Source organism: Panicum virgatum, chromosome 8N (genome assembly GCF_016808335.1).
Source record: "Panicum virgatum strain AP13 chromosome 8N, P.virgatum_v5, whole genome shotgun sequence".
Lineage (NCBI taxonomy): Eukaryota > Viridiplantae > Streptophyta > Magnoliopsida > Poales > Poaceae > Panicum > Panicum virgatum.
In genome coordinates, this window is record NC_053152.1 from 162,493 (window position 1) to 188,437 (window position 25,945).

Genomic DNA, 25,945 nt, shown 5'->3' on the forward strand with positions numbered 1-25,945 from the left:
GCAAATAGGCAGGTCAAGACGAGCAATTAACCTACACAACTCAGTACGAGCTACTTCTGGTTTGTACTCCCAAAGGTGCACAGAGCCATCAGGATTAAACTTAAGTTGAGTTTGAGTCATGGCATTACGAGATTTCAAAACAGGGCATATAGGAATGTGCCGCTTCAAGTGACCAGTACCATGGGTTGATTTACCAGTGAGGTTTTTCTTGCAATGCTTGCATCTAGCACCAGTTCGACGTTCCTTACCATCAATTACCTCATAGATCTCATCAAAGTCTTTCCAGACCTTGGAGGTGGATGCCCTCCTCTTCCTGGTCGAGCCAGACTCAGTGGCAGCGGCGGTGCTCGCGCTGCCAGTGCCAGATCCAGCGGCCGTCCCCTGAGGAAGGCCTTCTGGATCCAGGTCGATGGCAGCATTGCTCCCAAACAACTCAGCGGCATCCGCAGACAGGTCATCCTCATCATCTCCGCGAAAGCCCATTGACCGCAACTCATTGTTGTAGGAGTCGTCGGCGGCCATCGCCGGTCTTCGGTCCCTCACGGCCTGCACAAGGAGGAGAGACTGTGAGGGGGATTCGTGAGGAAGAATGAGAAGAAAGGCGAGTTCTGACTTACCTTTTGCCGGAGCACCGAAGACCGAAGTTGCCGTCGACGCCCTCACCGGAGTTGCAGGCCACACAGACTCGCAAAGAGGGGAGAGGAGGATTCGTAAGGAAGAAGTAGAAGAAAGGAGAGGGGAGGAGGTGAGGGCCTGAGGGGAGCGGCGGATCTGACCGAGCAGAGTCGGAGGAGGTCCACTGGAGCGGCGGATCTGTCCGAGGAGAGGCGGAGGAGGTCGGAGAGCGGCGGATCTACACGGGAGAGGTGGGGCGCAGGTCGGGGTGGAGCGGATCTGGCGAGGAGCGGGGGAGGCGGAGAGGAGGAGGAGACGAGGCGGCGGCCAGGCGGGCGGGGAATGGAGGGGCCTAGGGTTACCGGCAATCCGCGCGACAGGAGGGGGTCGGAGAGCGACGGATCTACGCCGGAGCGGTGGGGTGGACGGTGGAGGTCGGGGACTCGGGGTGGAGGCGTGGAGCAGATCTGGCGAGGAGCGGGGGAGGTGGAGCGCGGAGGAGACGAGGCGGAGCCACGGAGGAGCCAGCCAGCCAGGGGCCAGGGCGGGGAATGGAGGGGGGCTAGGGTTACCAGCGCCCGCGGCCGCCCCTCCCCCTTATGTGGCCGGCCGGCTCGGGCTGGCGGGCTTCGTGGGCTTCGTGCTCATGGGCCGGCCCACGTGCCGAGTCGGGCCGGACGCTAACCGTGCCGGGCCGGGCCGGGCCACGTGCCTGCGGCGCGGCCCACGTGCCTGCGGCGCGGCCCAGGCACGGCACGACGCCCGTGCCGGGCCGGCCCGGGCCCGTTTACCTCCGTGCCGGGCCGGGCCGTGTACCGGGCCCAATTCTCGTGCTTCAGGCCGGCCCACGGCTCACGGGCCTGATGGAAAACTATAGGCCTACTACTAGCTAGCCTTCTCTTCTTCTTCCTCTTCCGTTGCTTGCCGCGCCGCCGCAGCCCAGAACCCAGATGGCGGCGCCGCCCCTCTTCCACGACCTCAGTCTCCTCGCACCCACCTCCATTGGCGGTGGCGGCGATGACAACTCAAACCCCTCCTCCTCCTCCCGCCTCCAACTATTAGCCGCCACGGCCCGCGCTCTCGAGCTCGGCTACGCCGCCGTCGCTCTCGACCACCCCCACCGCGGTCTCCTCGCCGACTCCAACCGCTGCCGCACCCAACCTTTCCCGGCCCTCTCCTCCCTCCCACTCCCGTCCTCCGCCGCTCTCCATCGCCGCCGCCTCGCCTCCCCTGCCTCTGAGCCCTTCCGCCAGTACACCCGCATCACCCTCTCCCTCGACTCCGCTGCCGCCGCCGCTTCCGCCCTCGCTCCCTCTGCTGCCCGCCTCCTCCGCACCTACGACCTCGTCGCAACCCGTCCCCTCACCCAGGCCGCCTTCGACCACCTCTGCCAGGCCCCCCTCTCTGCCCAACACCTTGATCTCATCTCCATCGACTTCTCCTCCCACAGCAACCTGCCCTTCCGCATCAAGCTCCCCATGCTCAAGCTTGCGCTGCAAAAGGGGCTGCATTTTGAGATTGCCTACTCCCCACTCATTTCTACTGACATCAATGCCAAGAGAAACCTCTTAGCTCAAGTCAAGGTTAATCACACATTCAAATCCCCACCCAAACCAACATTGGTCTCCGATATACAGCACTTGTATCTAATAATGCGTTCTATTTTCAGCTCTTGGTGGATTGGACTAAAGGAAAGAATCTCGTCATATCAAGCGCTGCTCATACTCCTTCTCAACTCAGAGGGCCCTATGATGTCATCAATCTATCTGCTTATTTGCTTGGCGTTCCCATCAACCGAGCAAAAGCTGCAATGTCCACAAACTGCAGGTCACTTGTTCGTTTTTCAAGCATGCACCTTATTTTAGTTGAATGTGCATTGTATTTCAGTGTAACCCCTTTGCAAAGGAGCATCTTGTAGTTCTGGTAAATATTTAGCATCCATTTGTTTTATTTAGTTTCAGATTTCTGATTGCAACCTGCTGCAACCAGCCATTCTGTGAAAGTATGCCACCTACTTTCTACTTACAAAGGCAGCATATGCTGCTTGAATTGCAATGTGATACCGCACCATCTTCTCATTGCCAGGTCACTTGTTTTGAAGGCTCTGAGGAAGAAACATTTCTACAAAGAAACAATTAGAGTCGACAGATTGTTACCAAATGAACAGTTGAGTTCAACAAAATTCAAGCTTGCTGATTGGATTACTTGGAATTCTGTATTATCTGAAGGAGGGGTAAATCACCTGGAACCTTCTTCTAACATTGATGAACGTCCTGGTTCACCCATATGTGGTGTAATGGGAGGGTCACATGAAAAACCTCACAGTTCTGATGTGTCTGTATTAGCCAAACAGTCAGAAGAATCTAATGATCAAGCACAAATCCCATCTCAAACCCAAGAAGAAACACTACAAATTGACAGAACTGAAGTTCTAACAGATTGCAGCCAGTATATCTTGCCAACATCTTTCAATTATCAAAATGCTGTTCTTGCGAAGGCTGGAAATAGTGAAGTTGTTCCGGATCCTTCCGTCCAGACTGGTCCAGATTGTTCTGCTAGTCCAAAAGGCGTAGTGAAGCATGTCAAATTTGTGAAGGATGCAATGGAAGTAGATGGAACAGAATCATGCAGTCTTGTTGTGGGTGACAATATTCCTTCAACTTGCGGTACTAGTATCAAGTTAGCATGCTCTGCTCTTCCCCATGGTGTAGATCTTTCTGGCTCTAATCTCGAGGATCATGGTCCTTGCCAATCTAGTGAAATCCTAGCCAATGGTAAATCTTATACCAACTATCGCACTGATTGCGCCAGTGGTGAGAGGGAGAAAACCCTACTGGATCATGAAATTCCTTCTGGTTCTGTTGTTTTCCCAGAGGACAAGGATTTGGACCAGTCTAGGGGCATGGAAGTTGATGCTGAGACTTACAGAGGTACATCAGAACTAGTAGAGTGCCCCCCAAGTGGGGTAGATGATGAGGCACCATTGGATCTTGCCTTTTACTCGTGTCATAAATTTCACAGGGATGTTGCAATTCAACGGAAAGTTATGGAGGGGGAAATAAAGCAAAGTATGGATGAAAACATAGAACGAACTGCAGAAAATGAGACAGAGTCCAATGACAATAAAATAAAAACATCTATTTCATGGAACCCTGCGGTCCATGGTCAGGAAATCAGCTTAACTAGTTATCAAAGAAGTACTGATGCAAGTTGTGAAAGTGACAAGCTGAAAGAACTAAAGTCTGAGGAAACAAATGTTTCTTTGGAGAGAAGTGTTGCTAAAACACATGAGCTACTACCAAAATATTCTCATCCAAGTGGTAAGGTTGAGATGCCCACAATCAGATCAGGTACAATATGATGTGCAAGTGCTAAGTACTCTGTTTTTTGAATTTGCAAAACTTCTACATCTTTCTACTCTTTACTATACAAAACTTTCATTTAGTTACAGTGTACCTATCAAAAAACCTATAAAAAAACTAGTTACAGTGAATAGTGCCTTTTTGTGATGCACTATATTTCTTTTATGTTAATTCATTTATGCTTCTGTTAGTGTTAAGTTCTGACTTCTGAGAGATGATACAATGGGTTTTGGATTATCTTTTCTTTTTTCTTTTTGTAAGGGAAAGGCACTTAGAAGGACATTTCTTGTTCCTCACTTTCCTTACATATTCCTACAAAATGAGCTAAGTTTCTATTGGGGGTATTTAATGTGTTATATGAAAATGGTTTTATTTTTGTAGAAAATGAATAATAAGTTGATTATCTATTTTCCAAACAAGTCTAAAGTTCTGTTGTTTCTGCAGAAAAGCGAAGACATAAACTAAGGCCGTACCGTCCATCTTATCTTCCTTTCTTGGGCTTCCTTAGGTCTGTGCATTTCAATAAGAAAATATGCAAAGTAAGAGGGCTGATCAAACACACGTGAGGTTTTATTTCACTTTGATAGGAATGTGGTGTCACTTACCATCCCTGAATCATTATGTAACAAGGGAAAATTGAAGAATTTCCCATTGAAAAATTTCAGTTTCAAGTTTCAACCTCACATGAAACTCTTTTACCATCAGTTGTATTGTTGTTGTATCTATGGAAAATAGTCATACCTGAGAGGTGGGAAAACTAACTTTTGGTTCCTTCTTACGGGGTCTAAATCTTTAACTCTTCCCAGTGATACTACAAAGCTCTCAACTTTCATGTTTTTTGTAGGGAAACTCTTCTTTCAGTTCTGACTTTCATGTTTGGTCAAACCAACCTTGCAAAATTAAGGTATATATTGATCTGACCAGTGACTGTCGAGGCTGGCAGTTTCACTTGGCCCACTATGATTAATACGCAAGTTCATGAAATATGATAAATGGTGCAGTAGATATGCTATATGTTTGTCCATTGTCTGAAAGGAAAAATAGGTCAGAAAAAAATAAAGTTGTGTTGGTTTACTGTTTTGCCAATGCCCAAAGATATGGTAGCAATCTGATCATCTTTTTTGTACATAACAAGCTTAGTAATTCCGTATTAATTCAATTTTTAGGTGGTTTAACATTCTCTCAAGTATGATCGAGTTTGCTGTACATGTAAGAAAAACCTTTTTGTTGCATGAAGTGTGCTAGACAACGCTAGCTTACATTAGTGCCGAAAATCCAGTGTATGCTATGATTCTAGGAAGATATTAACTGTTAGCTCAATCTTTTTTTATCAGCCTGCCATGGGTGATGGGTCTATCTGACACTTCATTCTTCAATGCCTGTGAATTGTGGCTTTCATATATTCAAATTGAAATTTGAAGTAGGTAATGTTGCTAGATGTTCGCCACAAGATGCTTACACTAATGAATTCTATAATCGTGAAGGTTAGTTTATGCACTGGAAAACATTTCCATGTCTAGGCCCCTAACCTTGAAACAGCTTCTGCGTAGTGCCTCAATTGGAGCAGCTTCTTCATCTATTAACTGAGAATAAACTTGCATCTGAGGGTGCATGGCTGCTTTGTCAATGTTTAGATTCTTAGGCTTTGTTGGCTTTCTGAAGTAGCATCAAATCATCTCTATTGACTATTCGTCCTTCTATCCTATTTAACTAGGAACACTGATGCAGTAAACATAGCACTAGAACCTCTTAAAATATTCATGGCCATATGATTTATAGTGATTGTCTTGGAATCATATGAAGCAATGGTATTAAAACTAATTTTACCACGTTTTGAAAACTGCATTTGGACAAATCGTAGTGTCATTATAGTACCTAGAACCTGCAAAACTATAAATTGGTGTAAACAAACATTCTATCATATCTATGCTCCCATGTTGCCCAGAGTGTAACGAATCAACTAGAAAATTAATCAGTTGTGCTGTTCTCATGCCTTCTGGAAAGATTAAGTTGAATATGTATATCTCTTGTTTTCTCTCCTTTCTACTTAGTATTGTTATTGTATCGATATAGTTCATGATAACTTGAACTGCTTTCAAACTTTCTATTTATAGAGAAACAGAAGTATAGAGAAAGCATAGTAAGGATGTGTTTGCATTGCCGTGGCTTGTATAAAGCACTTATTTGTTGATTTTAGATGCAGTGGTTAGTTCAGGTCATTATGTTGGGAGGTGTAACACCAAAATCCTACTAGTGTTGGTAAAATATTCCTCTTTAACAAATTAGATTACACAGCGCAGCACATCAACCATACAATGACATGCTTCTAAATTTCTAATCAATTTGATGTGAAAAGGTTCGAGAGACCGTGGTCGCGATAAAAAGGCAAACCCACAATTGCACCCGTAGGAAGATGTGGGGCAGAACCAAAATCTTTTCTCCATATCATGCATCCCACTAGAATGAGAGGTCTTATCAGCCTTCATCTATGTGGTCTCCAGCTAACAGTTGGAAATCCTTCATCTATGTGGTCAAGCTTATGACAGTTGAGATGGTCGACCAGTAATTATGAACTTCACATTGCATAATATTAGGGGTGCAAATGAGTGACCCTTAGGTGCACCACCAACCATGTTTAGTTCAAATATTTGTACTACTTTTTCAAAATAGGTTCTCACTTTGAAGAAGTAGTACAAATATTTGAACTAAAGAGGGGTTGGAGGTGCACCTAAGGGTCACCAATTTACACCCCTATTGCATATGAATAGTGATTTACAATTTACATTGATATAAGCATCCTATTTGAATTAATTGAGGAGATTGTGAAGTTCCTTGTACCTGGATGCCAATTATTTAAACATAGCTGCATGCCTATATAGTCTGTTATTAAGTTCTTCATAGTTCATACACATCAACTAAACAATATTGCATTGCCACTAAAGCTATAGTGGTGTGACTATTTTTTTATAGTTGACCTAGTAGAAGAAAAGGAAAATCTAGGAGAACTGTGCCCTATCCTATTAGTCCCACTTGGTTTCATTATCTTACATAAATGATGTATTGATGTTTTGCTTGACAAAGAGGCACTGCCTCAGTGAGATACTGTTTTTCCCATCTCTATGCAACAGAAGTGCAATTTTTTTCTCTTGTGTAGCTGTTTTGATGCAGGTTGTGTCTAGATGGAAGTCGTAGGCACTGGTGTACGCAATACAAGCAATTTGGCCCATGTCAAAGGCTAATGGATCTATCGTGCCTTTTGACTTTATCTTGTCGGTTGGCTAAGGCCACTTGAAGTCATCAGGGCATCAGGCTATGTCAACGGGACACAAATTTTTGAGTGGGCTACTGTAGGGATTCATGAGACGGTGTGGCCACAATAGGAGCAGGGAGTGATGTGATTGGTTTAAAGGGACTCCATTGATGTTACCAACCAATTGGCAACTGAAAACAGCGCCTGGGTCTGTAGTTGCATACTTGTGTCCAATAGTTGCTCAGAACGAGACTGATTCTTGTGGGATTCAATCTTGTTTGTAGGCCGCATTGTTCAAAGGGGGCATCATATCATTTCTTGCTGCCCCACCAATAATCATGGGAGATGTCACTTCTGATTTTGGAAGCTTATCATGGGAGGTAGTGTTCTGATGGACTTTGGAGGGACAGAGTCTTGTCAAGGTCTGCTTTCACGTTTATATAATCATGATCATCTATCATTCTTCTTTCAATCTATTTGCATAATCTTTGTTTTAGCACATCTGGATGCCAATGAACAAACTGTTATTACCATTGCCTTGGTGACCATGCATACCACATATTCACATTGGTGCGGTGAGGAATGTTAGGAATCAGGCAAATATTTGGCATGTTAATTCCCCAGAAGGCCAGAACTGGTTGGGGACAGACATTTGGTGGTAGTGGTAGGTCCTTTGCTCTGGTTGCGGTGTGGTCGATTGCAAGTTGAGCATTCATATATGTACATGTCTCCTGGTGTACAACAGCACAGGGCAGGTATATGTGGTGTAAGGATGATGCATGATATCGAAAAAGGAGGAGATATCACCAATACTCGTGTCTCCGTCCTTGAATAATCCATCCAATACAATCTATCTGTATATATGTTTAGATTCTCCCTCCGATCCTTGTCAGGACTGTGCTTTTGTTTTGGTGGCTGCTGCTGCATATTGTGACTCTGTGTAGTGCCCACAGGAGGGAAATTCAGTAAAGCTGCCGCCCGCGCGCATACGTTACATTTGTTAGGTTGTGGCAGCAGTGCAAGACCATGGTCCCACACGGTTTGCTTGCATTGTTGTTTTCAAGTCTTCTCTACATAATTACTACATACTGCATATAAATAAAACCCAAGAGGGAAAGGGAAGCTCAACTTAACTAGTAGATGCTCAAACCAACAAGCTAAGAATACCCAGTGAGCTAGGCATGTATCACTGGCCCACCTGCATGAGGTCACCAATGATGCCATCCTCTCCTCTCGACCAGACACCTTGCTTGCCAACGGAGGAGCCTTCCTGCCATCGCCAGCGTCGCCCGCCTACATGCTCCCTCCCCTTGCCGCCCAGGAGGCCTGCATGTCACCGGCGTCGGCCGCCGCAACGTCGCCGTTCTGCCGCGCCATGAGCACGGGGGACATGGAGGAGGATCAGCGGGTGGTGGCGTCGCCGGCGCCGGGGAGGTACAGCGCGGAGGAGCGGCGGGAGCGCATCGACAAGTACCGGAGCAAGCGCAACCAGCGAAACTTCCAAAAGAAGATCACGGTCTGATTTGCAGTTGTCTTCTCTAACTGACATTTATATATATACATACATCTATATGACATTTATATATATACATATATCTATCTATATATAAATACGCATGCATGCAAATTGCAATGCAGTATGCTTGCAGGAAGACGCTTGCTGACAGCCGGCCGAGGGTGAAGGGCCGCTTCGCTCGGAACGCCGGCGATTGCCGGGAGGCGGATGCAGACCACCATCACGTCCAGCAAGCCGCCGCAGCACCGCTGCCGCCTCTCTCAGAGTCCGAGTCAGAGTGGTGGCCGGCAGCGCAGCAGGAGGACGATGCCGCCGGCATCGACCTAGACGACGACATGCTGGCCGCCTACCTTGGCGTCTCCTCCATCAGCCTCTACTCCCCCTCCACCTCTACTACTAGGCTGCCTCATCACCATCACTACAGCTAGCTGCACCCCTAGACCAACACATAGATTCGTCGCTTTGACTTGATTTGGCTCTTCCTTAATTATTTCAACTCGATCTGTATCTAGTACTACTATACTGCAAGCTAGCTGTACGCCATTGTTGATCGGTCGATCGATCACCTCGATATCGTGTGCCTATCCGATCCATTATGTTGCTGATTGCTCTGTCTGATGCACAAAGATAGATATAGACAGCAACCAACATTTGTCTTATAAAAAAACCGGTCTTTGCAGGATACAGAGGTCACATGTAGCCGAGTCCAATTCTAGGAGTTTTCTTTGTTGAATGTGTATCTTGTGTTAATGCAATAATTTGAGTGCAGCGTACTCTCTAGATCTCTGTAAGATTGAGTTATCTCATTAATTAGATGGCTCAGGAAACCTCATCTTTAGCTTATTTCGATGAATCAAGTATTGTATTGCCATCTCGGTGATTTAGGGCAACTCTAGTGCATATTTCTTTAGCAATATGCAAGCCCGCCAGGTACATCACAAGGTGCTGTACTAGCTAAAAAAGCTCCATAAATAAATTTACTAGTCCGATCCATATATATCAAGGTAGGCCCCTATAATAAACAAACAAAATTCACCATGAGAGCAGAGGAATATTGTTTGTTTATTGTGTGCAGTGGGTGCAAAAACAAGAAACAGGTGCAAGGAAGTGTGCTTTCCAACTTATTGCACCCTCTCGCCTTCTTCTCTCTCATCCTTGCACTTTCTTAGTATACACTTTGGAGCTGCCCCTAGTTTCATAATAGAGTAAGATGGAAAATTAGTATATTTTAAGTAAAAATAAAACAAGTTGGACGAGCGCCGTGCCACCGACAATATTGAGCAAGCAATGTTTCCAAAGTTAAAAACTAAAAAAAAAGTTAAATTTGCAAAATAAAAGATGGACAACCGTACCGAATTATTTGCCTACAAGGTGTGTTAATGGGCCGGACTCGAACTCATGAACGAACTTAAACACACGATAACTAGGCTTAACTAATATTTTCATCATTAATTAACATGAAAAAATCATGACAACGGAAGAATATTAGTCACTAAAGTCAAAATCTGGTTTGCAGAAAAACGTAACATCCTAATTGCAAATCGCTGCTAAATATGAATTTATAATTTTGGATTAGCATGCACGTACCTACTCTATCTACACACAGTCACCTAGAAGATGCAGACTAGCTATAAATGGCCCCCAAGTTAAGAGTATAGATGGCCGGATGGACGAACCAGCCCAACACGACACTAACCTGATTGGGCATGGCACGGCTTGGCACGGTCGGCGCCGGACGAGCGCGTGGCCGCAGGCCAGGGACGGTCAGTGAGACGCGCCCGGCGTGCGTAGGGTCAGCTAGCGGACGTGGGGGCGGCCGGCAATGACGACGGCGACCAGCAGCGACGAAGCGCGGGGTGGGCGATGAGCATGAGGCTGCACGATTCGCTCGGGCCGATCATGCCAGCACGACCGAGCGCCTTTCATATCGTGCTTGGGCCACGGCACGGCACGGCACGGTTAGCCGACCATGCCAAACCGTGTCGTGCCCAAATCGTGGCGTGCCCAATCAGATTAATGTCGTGTTGGGCTAGTTCGTCCATCCGGCCATCTATACTCCTAAGCTGCCCAAGGCGCACTCTGTCCTCTCGAGCTGTCGCCTGTCTGACCGGGTAACAGTTTGTCTCCCTAGCGAAGCAAAAGCCTGGCGCAGTTCCAAATGAAGTCGTCGCTCCAGAACCCAAGAAAATTAAGTGGACGTCAGGGCAGACATGCATTGCATGCACAACAATGAATAATAGATGGAGCTGCACTGCTGCTTCTTCTTCGATGCATGCATACGCGACACTAGAATACATTAATGGAGAAAGAAAGAGAGGACGGCGAGGGGGTCAGAGGAATGTAATGGAAGAGATGGATCGAGCCCTAGGTGAAGCTTGTTGGCAGCTCAGCTCAGCTAGCTGCTATAGGGCCGGTCGATAGGCCGGCCGGGAACCCAACTTCCATGCTAGTATATGAATGAAGGATATAGTGACTGAATCTGCATGATGGGTCACTAGCTAGCTTGCTTGCTCTGATCTATCATGCATCAAGAAGCTAACCATTGTATTTCATTGTTGTCATATATATCCATCTATTGAATCAAAACCTTTTAGCTACCTGCTATAGATATTATAATATGTAGTGTGAGCACGTATACGTAGGACGGAGGCAAAAGCGCAACAAGAGAATATACAAGGAACGAAATAGTTCCTCCCTCTCATCATCACCTTATGATGTGGGTATACCCAATTAGCAGTCTTCCTTCATATATACGCACCAAGTTGCTAGCTGGCTAGCTAGCTGCTGGCTAGGGCATGTACGCTCACCCTTCAAGTAGTCTCTCTCTCTCTCTCTCTCTCTCTCTCTCTCTCTCTCTCTCTCTCTCTCTCTCTCTCTCTCTCTCTCCACCTTAGATGACAGCAGACAAACATTGAAAGGCTTCTGTCGTCGATAGTAAAAAGGAAAGGGGCCGGTTTGAAGAGGAGGAAATTCAAAGACCGGCCCGGCCACCATGAATAATGCATTCAAGTAACACATGAATGCAATGCCAGTAGCACTGAACAGCAGGGCACAATAACGTATTCTCACTTTCATCTTCTATTCCCCTTCTACACATTCAAGTAACTAGATAGCTAGTGTCTGTCTCGCCTGGCCAGTCAGCCATGTACTCCCATTCTTCTAAAGTAAGGAAAAATGCAAAAAACCTACCTATATGCAAGTAAGGGTTTTCATATACTACATACATCTCACTCAGAGCGATTCAAGCTCACAAGCAATGGTGATTCAAGCTCTAGGACAAAGGTTGGAGGCACCAAGCATGAGTTGGCATGGCAGCATTCTCGGGTGGCATGTTTTAATTTGCAGTAGGTTTGCACGCAATGTTATTTTTTTTATGAAAACTGTGGCAACCCTGGGGTTACCCTGATCAATTTCTACGCGATGTGGGTGTGGGAGATCTAAGGGATTGTGATTATCCCAGGGAAGAAACTGGTCTGGCCTGAAGGAGGGTAAGTGGTAACTAGAGTTAGGGCACTTACGTTGTGGTTATGCAATGCAACTAGGTTTTTGGAAGACATGGTGTTGTCTTGAAAACTAATCTTTGACCGTTATACCATACATGATCGTTAATTTGTGCATGCAATGCATGGTTATTCATAACAACTGAGCTTATCCACTTTTAAGGGTGAAAATGTATATATGCACATTTCAAGTTATATATAGTATGCAATACACATATGAGATCGAGCTCTCACTTGTGTGCCCAAAAAAAGACGAAGGCCAAATGAAGACAGCTTTTACTTGTAGCAGAGCTTGTAAATTTGGCTCAATTTACTTCGCATGCATGGGGCAGTATGTAGTAGTAACACTGTAGCAAGCAGAGCAGGCCTGAGGCCTGTGGGCGCGTACGTGAAGTTTGTTGGTAGCAGTGGTCAACGAAGATCTATATATCCACTAACTCTGGCTGTTGTTGATCTGCGCCAATTTGTCTCTCTAGCTCACACATGCTATAGATGCTGGCCTGCTGCCTCTGTCGAGAGAGAGACTTGAAAGGCCATCTTTCTCCTGCCTGCCGGGTGCCGGCCCAGCCGCCCTCATCACTCGCTCATCACTGCGTGCAGAGATGCTTTATTTCCATCTATCACTGCATGTCTGCATGCGACGCGATGACCAATGCAAGGGTCGATCGGCCATGCATAGCTAGCCCTAGCTGGCTGCTGGCTCTATATAAGTGATGGAGGATCATCACCACCCTTGCATCTCTATCCCAACTACTACAATCCATGCATCAAGCTGATGAATCTGATGAGTGTGGTAGTGTGAGCCATATATATATATATAACTCTGATTGATCTCTGTCTAGCTAGCTATCCACCATTCAATTAGCTCATGCAGAATGCTGATGCATGCATGTAGGATAGGTATATAGCAGCTTGATCTGAGTAGTAAGTAGATCAGTACTAGCTTAGGCTACTAGCTAGGAATAATATACAATAATGCCTCAGACGCCGTCGACCCGTTGGTGCCCGACGCCAGAGCAGCTGATGATCCTGGAGGAGATGTACCGCAGCGGCGTGAGGACGCCCAACGCGGCGGAGATCCAGCAGATCACGGCGCACCTCGCCTACTATGGCCGCATTGAGGGCAAGAATGTCTTCTACTGGTTCCAGAACCACAAGGCCCGCGAGCGCCAGCGTCTCCGCCGACGCCTCTGCGCGCGGCACCAGCAGCAGCAGCAGCAGCAGCAGCAGCAGGCCGGCGGCAGCAGCGCCGCCGCTGTGCATCCGGCGGTGATGCAGCTGCACGGCCATCACCACCACCACCCATACGCAACCAGCAGCTTCATGCCCCACCCCAACCAGCTGGTATGCTGCAGGAATTATGTGCATGCTCGATCACTAGTCTACTTCTATTGTTGATCCGTGGATCTTATATATCAGGGCTACCTTGGGGGGCCGCAGCAGCAGCAGCAGCAGGCGGCGGCGCCCCTTCCAGTTCCGGCGGTGCTGAATAACCCAGCAGCTGCAGGAGGCAATAAGGCCACTGCCGCCGGTGCCTGTGGAGCAGCAGCAGCTGCGCTGAGCAATCAGCAGCAGCTGGAGGAGTGGGACGCAGAGACGATATCGATGATGGAGCACTGCAACGCCAACTGCGGTGGCGACGAGGGTCTCCAGCTGCCGCCATATGCATGCTGCCGTCGCCCTCTCAAAACCCTGGACCTCTTCCCCACCAAGAGCACTGGCCTCAGGGACGAGTGCAGCAGCTCCAAATCCTCCTCCTGCTCCACATCCACCAACTAATAAACATAATTATTATTAATTATTTAGTTTCGTTGATCTCTCATGTCTAGCTTGCATTGCATTGATCTAGCTATTGTACGTTTCGATTTATATATTTGCAAGGTTATTAATTGATGATGTACCGCGCGCTTCCATTAATTAATCCATCGCTGCTTTATTTCGTTAACTAATTGATCGCCCTCCATCGCGCCATATGAGTTGTTTCATCACATTGCAGTATATGATACTACTACTACATATGCGACGTCGTGTGTCTCCTATTGCCGCAATTTATATCTTGTTATTACTTTCGATATATACTTTTAGTTGCAAGTTAAAAGTCCATTTTTCTAGTAGTGAGGTTTGTAAACTTGGAAGACGCTACAACTTCTATATAATACCCCTCTTGTGTCTCTCATTTGCTAGACCGTACCTTTTCTTCTTATCCCATTCGTATGTACACGGGGTCATGCATGTATGTGCTGCTATTGTGTCATCTTTGTTGATGCTCATTCTCGATCCTTTGCATTTACTTCATGAGTCATCTATCCTGTTTATGTTTCATTTTATGGTCCATTACTTGCATTTTCTACTTTCTACTCGAGGTTTTCATTGTAACTCTAGGGGAGAGTATTTATCTAATATTTTCCCCCGATCTTTTACCTCTCCGGGATACTCTTGGCCATCTCCCATGTCCTAGCGCTCATGCCCAGTGTCACATCCAACTTTTTATCAATATTTTAAGTTCTCTAAAATTTGAGCCTTTTCAAATTTCAATGAAACCCAACTTATTTTCTTTATTTAACTAGCTAGAAGTTATCAAAAATATTTTCCTATTTAAACATCTGGTGGGCAGTTTGGGCTGTTTTTGCATAGTGGACCAATGTCAGTCAAGTACTTCCAATATATAAGCATAATACATTTCAATTATAAATAAAGTATAACAAATGAATACCAATGAAGCAAACCATTACGTCAATTTATTTCTCTAGCAAAAATTTTTAGAGATGTTAAAAGGATGTATTTGGGTGCTCGAACAAATTTTAGAATTTTCTAAAAATATTTGGGTAATTTTTCGTTCCAAATTTGCATGGACATTTGAAATGTATGAATTTACTTGCATATGCATTTGCCTACAATTTAAATATCTTTTTTTGCAATACAAGTAGTTCAGACGTGAAGTAATACTAATAATCGGTAGAAATACATTTAAATTCACAAAAGGTATATTATTATATAAATAAAAAATAATACTAAGGTTATTATATCAACTTTTTATGAAAAAAACGATCATATTTGTTACTCACCACCTTGAATCTTCGTATGTAGAGCATAGAGTTGACTATAATGAACACCAAATGAAGCACGCTGTTACCTCAATTCTGTCTTCTTGATGAAACTTTTGTTGGGATGTATTTTGATTTCCAGCCAAATTTCAAAATCTTGAAAGAAATGGAATCACACTGTTACATTGAACTTGCTAGCAAGGAGATAGGATTGAGTTAACTATAATCACACATGTATATTTGTTGGTAATTTTAAAATTGATAAGGGAATGCAAATTTTCTGTACGTGCCAGAAGAACTGGTTTCCAGCATTAGTGAGATACAGCAATCAATGCCGGTACTAAGTGGGCCGCCACTTAGTACTGGTCAGGCAGCCCGGTACTAAAGGTGCAGTTTAGTACCGGTCAGTAACACCGACCGGTACTAAAATGGCTGCTCTACTAATTTTTATCCTAGGTATGTAGCCTGTGTTTGATTCCGGGATCAAATGATATAGGGAGAGGTTATCCTAATTTTTATAGTGTTAGAATTGGGGATAAGAGCATCTCTAATAGATTACTCATCTTTCTTTTCAATAGCTAAGGCTATCCGCACTAGGAAACGCTATGGACGCGGATACCGTTTTTCCCCCTTGCAGCGGTCTCCTCTACGAGATCCGCTATCCAAGTGGACGAAGCCGCTTACGCCAAATCAAGCGTAGCAAGGGAAGTCTGCTATGCTCGCGCCGGCCCCATCTTCGCTCGCCGCTCGATGCCGCGCGCGCCATCCCAACCACTGTGCGCCGCTCCCTGCTTGATTTTTTTTATTTTTAACCTTTTTTTAATAATATTTTAATTTTAACCCGTATTGGTTTTTATTTGCAGCGCGTAGCCCGTTTGGTCGCGCCAGGCCGCATGGCGCGACAGATAGCCACTGTCGCGCCAGTGCATGTGGCGCGACAATGTGGCCACGCTGGCGGCCCGAGCCAGTGCAGCGCCGCGACGGCGATAACGTGGCCCTCCCTGTCACGCCACATGCACTGGCGCGACAAGCATGTCGCGCCATGCGGGCTGGCGCGACAAGGCCAATGTACTGTCACGCCGGCCCCTTCTCCCTCACTCTCCCTTTCCTTCCGTCGCTCCACCCCGACCAGAGCGCGGCCAGGGTCGCCGCCACCCCCAGATCCCACCCAAAATCAGAAAATTTTAGGGGAAAAAGTACGGGGAATCGTTCCCCACCCTTCCCCGAAGGTATTGCCTCCAATATCTCATCGTTTAACCGTGTGCATTAGTAGTTATTTGTGGGTTTTTTTATTAGGGTTAGGTCCTTGATATGAGAAATGGTGGTGTTGTTGATAGTTTTATCATGATTAGGATTTTAGATGATACTTAGATGGTACTCTGCTCTCGATTTGGACGTGAGGTATTACGTGCATGCATCGATTAATATGATTTCTAGGATTGAGTAGTGGGGATGTTAATATGAGTTACATGTAATTTTATTCCATAGTTTTAGGAATGTACATATTATATTTTGAGCGCTGGTATATTGTGCTTAATTAGTATATACTTTGTTTTCATAATTATTTTGTTTTTGTTTCCATAAGTTTTTTTTAATTTCACATGGCAATTGAATTTATGTATCTGCAGTGCACATGGCAATGAGCGATGCCCGGTACAAACTGCTTGGTGGTGGACAGTACCCATCCGAGTGTGATGAGGATGCCCCAGTCCCTCATGCCCTTCCAGTTCCATTCTGTCGTTGTGAACCGGGCAATCAGCTGGCAGAGGTGAAGCAATCGAGGCATCCCAAGACGGCCGGTAGAGCATTCTATATATGCAAGTGGAATGATTCATTGAATCCTTGCCACTGCTTTTTCTTTCAGTGGATCGATGGTCCGGATAAGTTTGATCCTAGAATTCGGCTGTTCCCTTATTATCGGTCAGAGTCGTGGGCCCTCCCCCACCAAATCCACCACCTATGACAGAGAAAGAGAAGCAAGAAGTTGCTATATATCGTGTGAACAATCCTCCCAAATGTGATTGCGGTGTTCGTGCCAAACTTCAAAGGCCTAATATTGGTGTCCCTCCAAAGTTCACTCCCTTTTTTAGATGCTCGCTAAAGACTAGAGTAAGTGTCATGTAGCGTAGCATTGATTCTTTAATTTTGCAGGAGTAGATGCTCGCTAATGTTATGTGTCATGCAGGACGGATGGCCGGCATGTGACTTCAATGAGTATATTTATGGTCCTATATCTCATTGGCCGACAGAAGAGGAAGTGCGAGAATTTGAGAGTGGGAAGAAGCCATGGCCATGTACAACTACTCCTAGTCTTCGATGCAAGTGTGGTATTCTGGCCACAAAAGGCGTAATTCCTTCTGAGCTTGGCTACGGATATTACTGTGGCAATAGCTACGGAGAGTATTGGGTTCGTATATTTACGACAAAGTTGAAACTCCTTATGATTATGTCATTGTGCTAGTACTTGGTATATTAACATTTCTGAATGTTTGGCTCTAAATAAATTTTCAGGAGGGAAGGACATGTGATTGGGAGTGGTTCCAAGGCCGGTATGAGCTAATGTTGCAATTGGGCAGAACAAAAGAGCCTTGGAAATCTAGAGACACTATAAATAGAAAACTGAAGATAAGGAAGGATTACGAAGTTATTTTGCCCCTTGAGTCATTTCTGTCAGGGACTGTACTCCAAGACCTACGGCGTGAGTATGGAAAGAAGGCAGCAGAAAAGGCAACTCTTGAGGATTGCATTGTTTATTGGAGGAGGAACCGAAGCAAGTACCCACGGCCCCTCACAGATAGGGAGCTTTTGGCAAATTATGAGAAGAAGAAGGAGGAGGAGGAGATGGAGAGGCAGAGGTTAAGGGAGGAAAGAGCAAAGAAAGGTTTCACTGTTGATACGGAAGCTAAATACCCAAAGGGTTCTTGGGAAGAATATTTTCAGAAATTGGAGGCTAACAAGCGGATTGAAGAAATGGAACAGATGGAGGATTTAGCTCAGGAGGCTCAGATGGAGGCAATGCAGGCCCTAGTTGCCGATCTACCACACAAGGTGCCCAACATTGAGAAGGATGTGTCATCCGCGAGCACGGAGGTTTTGGTTGTTAGAGCTACTGAAATGGAGGCAATGAAGTCAATTGTAGGAGACTTACCTGCCCAGGACAAAGGGAAGAGTGTTTCTGAGCATGACCATGTTCTTGATGATGGAGATGATGACGAGTGGTGGGCAATGAATGCAGCGGAAGTAGAGGTCATAGTGTCCCAAATTGAGGTGAGAAAGGGGAAAGCTGTAGTCAAAGATGATGGAGATGATGATGATGACGGTTGGGGAGAGCTTTTGATTGAAGGCGACTCTGATTAGCTAGTTTTATTTATACTTGTATGGACTCTATATATGATTGAACTATGTGTGTGACGGACTTTTTTTATTGCTGGACTATTTATGTGCTTTACCTATTCATGTGGTTGTCGTTTGTGTATGAGACTTTATTTGTAGTTTCGAACATTGTATGGTTATGAAATTAGGAATTTATTTAGTTTGTATCGTGTGCAATTTAATGATGGGTCATATCCATTATTGAACAACTATTTTAGATTACAGTCGCAACTACAGATGCATAAATTATGGCATGAAGCGTGCCCAAGTTTTTTTGTTTTCAACCGATGGTATTATATATGAGTTAAGTATCATTGCAATAATTTTTTTGGTTCTCCTGCTATTGTAGCTTTTGAAGCTGGAAAAATTGTAATAATTGAAGGATGTGTATGTTAAATCATAGAGGCCGGAAAATTCCATTATCTAAAAAATTTATTCTAATGCATCTTGGCAGCTGTCCTGCCGCCAGTTAAACCTTCCATGCATGTTCGAACGCCAAAGTTTAAAGCTATATTTTTGCATTGGTGCAGATATTTTTATCTTACACAATCTCTTTATGGTTCGAACTTTGGTGACCAAGATTCCATTAGTACACATTGCAATATCTTGCCTTTCTTTTTCACACGTGTATCTGCCTTTAGTTTGAAAACTAGTTTGGTTGTCATCTTTTCAGGTTATAATTGATGCTATCGTCAAAGATCCTGGAAGGCTATAATTGATTTCAAGCGCTAGCTTCTTAGTTCTCATATGTTGGAACTATGCTTTTTTGACTTGTCATCTTTTCAAGGTTATTTTGGAGGTTTTATCCAAGCACATTCATTTTCAGGTTATGTTCCAACTTTTGCTTATTTAGATCATGTTCAAATGAAGGGCGGCTCTAAACCTCTAACTCACTCGGAATGCCGCAGCACCAGAAGCAAGAAGGAGCGAGAGCCAACAGCAAGGCCGAATTCTATTCTTGTCGCGCCATTAGTAGTGGCGCGACCAAATGGAGCTGCCACGCCACCAAGTAAAAAACGCAGTCCTTACTGGGCTTGGGCACACAATGGCGCGACAAAGTAGGCTTGTCGCGCCAGTGGTGTTGGCACAACAAAGCCCTTCTGCCGCGCCATTGTGTGCCCAAGCCCAGTAAGGACTGCTTTTTTGACTTGTTGGCGCGGCAGATCCCTTTTGTCGCGCCACTCCGAATGGCGCGACAGAGAAAAGAGTGAGTGATAATGTCGACTTTGTAGTATGAAATATTATACTCTATTTTTTTAGAGTTAGAAATATTTTATACCATGAATATATAATTGATCTCTTTGATTCTACAATTTCCTTATACTCTTTTGTACTTTTCATATAGTCTGTTGTTCATAGCTTCCAATGGCGGCCAAGCCTACTGAAGAATGGCGCAACTCGAGTCCGGTTAAAATTGATGATGGTGGTTTGTCGTCTGACCAGAGCACCTCGTATGAGGAGGAGGTGGTAACACCGCCTAAGGAGAAGGCACACCGTACCGTAGAAGTGATGGCACTCGGCAACAGGTCAAAGTGATGGCACTCGGCACCCATATATGCCGAGTGTTTTGGCCAAAACACTCGGCAAAGGGCCGCTTTGCCGAGTGTTATAGCCAAAACACTCGGCAAAGCTTTCATATATTCAATTTTATTTTTGTTTTTAGTTTCAGCTCATGCAAATCAAACACCTCACATGTCACACAAATTGCTCAAATGTCACATATATGACACAAATCAAACCAAGTCCAACACGAAGCTCACAAGTATCACCAAACAAGTCCATAACAAATCACGTACTCAGTAGCATGAAAACCGATACTCTAGATGTACATGCATACAGATAAGGCAACAGAAATCTATCTCACAAGACCTTTCCAGCAATTACATCGATATAAGATCTGGCAAAGCATCTTGCTTGCTACCACGACCTTGGCTTCCTCCTTCCAGCTGGGTACTGTGACCACTACTTTCTCCTTCCCTTGGAGTATTGGCATAGTAGTTGATGGTGACGACGGAGTTGTTGTCGTGGTTGGTGCTGGAGAAGCAACTGACATGGGTTGCACAGTTGCTACAGGGCAGACACCCACCTAACCAGCTAATCATCTTGGATAATTTCTTCCGTATTGTCATAGGATTTGGTTAAAGGAGGAAAAAATGGGAGCAATACCTTCGGGGAAGGGTGGGGAACGTTTCCCCCAACTTCAAACCAACCAAAAGGCCGGATTTCGCGGGATCTGGGGGGTGGGGCGGCCGGCGGCGATGACCTACTGTTGCTCTGGTCGGGGAGGAGTGAGGGAAAGAAAGGGAGGGTGGGAGAGAAGAGGCCGGCGCGTGGCCAGGATATTGGCCTTGTCGCGCCAGCCCGCCTGGCGCGACAAGCTTGTCGCGCCACATGCAGCGGCGCGACAGAGAGAAGCCCAGTAAAGGGCTGCTTTTTTCACTTGGTGGCGTGGCAGCTCCCTTTGGTCGCGCCACTCCCAATGGCACGACAAGGTAGCTTTGTCGCGCCACCCGGAGTGGCGCGACAAGCCTACTCTGCCGCGCCATTGTGTGGCCAAGCCCAGTAAGGGCTGCTTTTTTCACTTCGTGGCGTGGCAGCTCCCTTTGGTCGCGCAACTCCCAGTGGCGCGACAAGCAGAATTCGCCAGATAGCTACCTTGCTACTCTGCCTTCTGCTACTGGTGGTTGCTGCTGCTCTTGCTTGTCGGACAGAACTGGAACAGTAATGTTTCTAAAATAGTTCCAACCATCCATTTCAGCTTCAAGTACACCAGACCAGCTATATGTTGAGACATGCTTATCATAATATATAAGTAAACCAACTATCTGTTGGTTGCAGTGGCGAGTAGAAAAATTCAGAAAAAGTGGTTTCATTCTCCATCCGATAGCAAACATAAAGAATGATGAACAACATTCAGAATACAGTAAACCAACTATCTTGCTGCTGCTCTGGTTGTAGCTGCTAATGGTTCAATCATGAAAATAAAACTTGTTGTTGCAAAAGGGGCTTGTACAAACATCTAGGAACAAAGTGTCGTTGCTCCTTCATCTACGGCGCCGTCCACGCTCGGCAGGGCTGAAAGGGTCGGTGGGCCGCCGTTGCCTTCCAGGAACTGTTGCGAGCACGTTCGCGCTACCAACGTCGGTGTGGTCACGAGAACGCCTTTGTCGGCGACGCGGAGGAGAAGCGGGTGCATCCTGAGGTGCCTGCACAAAAATATATAACATGGAGGCATGTTGAAGACCAAAAATGTGTACAATATCATGTTTTCTTTATAATGATGCAGTATCACCTCTAAGTTAGAACATTTCAATTACACATGCTTACCTGACTCGATTCACCCTGAGTCTGCGTTCCTAGGGGAGCATCAAACATCTGCGACATCCTAAGCACCTGAAAGCTTGGGTCCTCATCTTCTGAGTCACCTTGGCGGTCGGACTCTTCACTGCCTTCGGATGCCTGGATAGCTTTGCCCCTTGACAAGGCTTGGGAACCAGTCCTGGAAGTGGTCCTTGAACGGCTTCTCGAACCGGAATGCCCAGGAGTTGTAGCGGTTGCGGCACCGTAGTGAATCGGTGTCCGTATGCTGGAAGTGGGGCCATGTGCACTTGAACTTTGCGCACCAGAGGCATGTGGACCAAATGCCTCGTCTGGCCGAGCCATGCAATTGACCCTAGCGGCCATCCGCCTGCAGCTCCTACGGACTCTCTGTATCAAAGAGCAATATGTGAGTCATTACCCGTTCAACTATATTTCAGATAACCAGTTACATTCGGATTCAAGGAAAGATAGTAACCTCGACAAATGCCCTAAAGTGCCCCCCGGCATTGTCTCCTTCGTTTGCATGAGCCATTGCCACGCCAGCCTCGTTAGCGAGGCGTCCGAGTTGTTGTGCCTATTTCAATTCAGTTAGTCCAAAAATAATTGAAAATGTGCAAATGTAAGGAAATGTGAAACAAAGAGCGTGATGTACCATGTAGTTCTGCAAAGGGCCCCGTTCGGGCTGAACTCCTCCACGAGTGATATCATCGTACGCATCGATGATGTCATCATCATCGTCGGTGTCCGCGTGGTCTTCTATAGGTTCAGTGGATTGTGGTGGCTTGACTGAAACTCTAGCCACTGAATGAAGCCACCGAAGGTACTCCTTGAAATGGTTGTGCCTATGTGTCGGTCCACTTTCCGGATGCATCCTTTGCCTTTGTTCCCACTGTGCCAGTGGCTGTGCGTGTTTGACACGCCAATCATTCTTAGTGTACCGTTTCTTCCTGTCAATACTGACATAAGAGCGGTGTATTAGTGAAATAATATTGGTAAAGAGAAATGAATATGAAGGCATAAAAAGTACCTATGCAAAGCTTGAGAGGTCGAAATTCCTTCCGGAGGGAAGTCTTGCAATCTGCCGAACTGTCTCTTGACACGGTGCGGCAAGTGCATCTCGACTACAAAGAAAAAAATCAAAGGCACGCAAGTCCTCCACAGTTCGGCATCGCGTGTGCAAATATCACTCAGTTCCAACTCGTCCAGCTCGGCTCTACTGTATGGTGTCCAGAAGATCTACATACCACAAACGCATTAGAAATCATGTAGACATAAGCATTTATTTTCCGAACGGTATGAAGGTTATAACCTGATTTTGAGTGAGGCAGTCAAGGTCGTCCATGTAACGCATGTAGTGGCGTGCAGGATCCCCTCTTACAGCTCCCACGTTCTTCCAGCAGTAAACAATGGTGGGCCTGGACTCCTCATCATGGTGTGGCCACGGCTGCAAAAGGAGGAAAATTATGGTTATGCAAAAATCATTTAATGTCCCGCAAACAAAAAGTGAGATTGCAACGCTAATTAATACCTCAAGTTCGCCTCGGTACGGCTGGCCTACTAGAAAGCTCTCCCAAATCCAGATTTGTAGGAGGTATGCACAACCTCCTAGGTTTGAATCATGAGTAATCCACCGACATGCATCACAAAGCTGCCGGTACATCCAAGCTAAAGTTGCCGACCCCCAACTATACTGAGCAATGTTCTCCCACTGCTGGCCCACAATTGGAAGTATCATCCATGAAATCGTGTTTCCCGAACCATCAGGAAACAGAAAACCTCCAAACAAGTGCCACAACCATACGCGTGCACACCGCTCTACAACCCCCTGCGGTGCTCCTTGAGGACAATGGTTAAAATTCTGCCTCAACCAAGCCGAGCTAACCCCTGAGGTCTTCCTGTCCTTGACCCCCTCAGGTGGTTCTGGAGGCCGAATCCCAATCAGTGCTTCTACCATATCTCTCCAGCCATCATTCTGTATAATGCCGGTCACTGCTATTCCCTCTAAAGGCAGCCCAAGAATCATCGCCACATCTTGCAAGGTGATGGTGACCTCCCCGCAAGGTAAATGAAAACAATGTGTCTCTGGCCTCCAACGGTCCACAAAAGTAGTTAGCAGAGGCGCATCCATCGCTGGGAGGCCCGCACACACCACTCGAGCAAGAGGAAGCATCCCAGCCCGGCGAAGGAACGGCACATACCGCTCATCCCACCGAAGGGGGGAGTGGGTACGTGCGCGGAGGGGCGCCAACACCTAATATGGGAACAAATGAGTCGTTACAGGCAGCTAAAAAGTTAAATTGAACTATTGAGAAACAGTAACACTAACCTCGGCACGGTCAACTAGGACGTGTGCTCGGTGCTTGGAGTCGTAGAACGTCTCCAGTAGGGGGAACGTGGGGTGCGGCATCCTGCAATGATGAATCAAAACTCGATGAGTATAAGACAAAAATAAAGGCCAAGACAAACCCAACTAATAATGATTAGCAAAACACTGTATGTATATATTAATATTTGTGCTAAGCACAAACTACTGTACCTCTCCCGGTGTGATTTGCCTAGTCCTCTTTCTGACGCTTGTTGTGGACGTTCTTTTTTGTTTAGATTTTTTTCTTCTTACACTTGCACTGGGAACAAAATATATGGCACTTGGAGCAACGGTTCTGGCTCCTGTCCTCATCGAAATCACCGGTGCCATAGTCCGCACTAGCCCAACCTTGCGACTCATCCATGTCACCTTTGAGCCTTTTCTTCCACCTCCTTCCTTTTTAAGGTTTCAATAGCGACGCATCCGGCACGTACTCTAGTCCCTTGTACTCGGGCCATTGGGACGGATCGAGATAAGGCTCAAAACTGGACTCCCATATGTTGATTGTGTTCGACCGAGCATAGTACGAGCTCAAATAGGTGGGGCTTTTGAAACAAAGTCCTCGATCTCTACATGCTGTTATTAGGTGCGAGCATGGAAGGTGCAACAGCTGTGGTGTCATGCAAGTGCACTCGCCAGATCTGAGGTCCACTTTGTAATGGCGTCCTCCATGACTCTCTCCTCCTATATTTGTACCACCTGCACCTCTAACACTATAAATCATTCTTTCAGGGCCGTAAGGCGCTGCAAGCTGGTTCACCGATCTATCCTCAGCATCCTTCAGGTGTTCCTCCGCTATTAGTCCCCATTGTCCACCCTTATCCAACAAACTCCTGCCTTTACCCCATCTATTGACGAAGTACTCATTCAACTTCTCGAAGGAGTACTCTACAATGCCTGCAACAGGTCTTGACCGAATACCCCTAAAAATATTATTTAATGACTCAGCATTGTTCGTGGTCATGATACCGTATCGCTTCCCCCCTTCATCATAAGCAAGAGCCCATTTATCCTTGTCCACCATCTCGCCTTTCAGCCACTCCTTGGCCGTGTCATTCATTTCCTTTTCTAAATCAGCAAGTTTTTCTTAAAAAGCTTTCTCCGTGCGCACTGAACACCATAACTTTAGTTTCCCAATTAGTTCCTTATTTTTCTGACGCCTCCACATGTTTGCTGCAAAATGTCGCATGCACCACCTATGCACAAGAGGGGGAAATCCATCCATGTGCTCTTTAACACAGTTTAAGAGGCCATGGTGCCGGTCAGAAATCATACAAACTTGTCTGGAGGGACCCAAGACATACTGCCGCACCAGCTTCATGTACCAGGACCAGCTGTCGTTGTTTTCTCCTTCGGTCAAAGCAAATGCTAACGGAACTAGTTGCCTCTCTGGATCCACGGCAACTGCCATCATTAGTGTCCCCTTGTATTTACCCGTCAAGAATGTGGCATCCACGAGGATCACAGGTCGACAATGCTTGAATGATTCAGCATATTGGGGAAAGCACCAGAACACCCTTTGTAAAACATGTTTGTACACTCCATTGTGAGGAAGCATCATGTTTCCCGTGTGTACGAACCATGTAATCCCTGGATTGTA

The 25,945-nt window shown here is 46.0% G+C and overlaps 4 protein-coding genes across 4 annotated transcripts; 3 read left to right on the top strand and 1 right to left on the bottom strand.

The window, feature by feature from the left end:
- The first annotated feature begins 1,520 nt into the window (after positions 1-1,520).
- LOC120686485 lies at positions 1,521-9,427 on the top strand. Its single transcript, XM_039968707.1, has 6 exons — positions 1,521-2,198; positions 2,285-2,442; positions 2,701-3,965; positions 4,422-4,541; positions 8,403-8,743; positions 8,866-9,427. The coding sequence occupies exons 1-6, from the start codon at positions 1,566-1,568 to the stop codon at positions 9,169-9,171; spliced, it is 2,823 nt and encodes a 940-aa protein (XP_039824641.1). The 5' UTR covers positions 1,521-1,565; the 3' UTR covers positions 9,172-9,427.
- A 3,575-nt stretch (positions 9,428-13,002) lies between these two features.
- Positions 13,003-14,152, top strand: LOC120686386 (WUSCHEL-related homeobox 3B-like). Its single transcript, XM_039968585.1, has 2 exons — positions 13,003-13,558; positions 13,787-14,152. The coding sequence occupies exons 1-2, from the start codon at positions 13,219-13,221 to the stop codon at positions 14,020-14,022; spliced, it is 576 nt and encodes a 191-aa protein (XP_039824519.1). The 5' UTR covers positions 13,003-13,218; the 3' UTR covers positions 14,023-14,152.
- A 3,161-nt stretch (positions 14,153-17,313) lies between these two features.
- LOC120686146 lies at positions 17,314-18,841 on the top strand. The gene is made up of 3 exons (XM_039968314.1): positions 17,314-17,396; positions 17,473-17,694; positions 17,799-18,841. The coding sequence occupies exon 3, from the start codon at positions 17,847-17,849 to the stop codon at positions 18,642-18,644; it is 798 nt and encodes a 265-aa protein (XP_039824248.1). The 5' UTR covers positions 17,314-17,396; positions 17,473-17,694; positions 17,799-17,846; the 3' UTR covers positions 18,645-18,841.
- Positions 18,842-23,259: 4,418 nt separating this feature from the next.
- On the bottom strand, positions 23,260-25,369 carry LOC120686486. Its single transcript, XM_039968708.1, has 4 exons — positions 25,045-25,369; positions 24,307-24,407; positions 23,803-24,231; positions 23,260-23,424 (listed from the first exon to the last, which is right to left on the bottom strand). Exons 1-4 carry the CDS (start codon positions 25,367-25,369, stop codon positions 23,260-23,262), a joined length of 1,020 nt encoding a protein of 339 aa, XP_039824642.1.
- Positions 25,370-25,945: the final 576 nt, after the last annotated feature.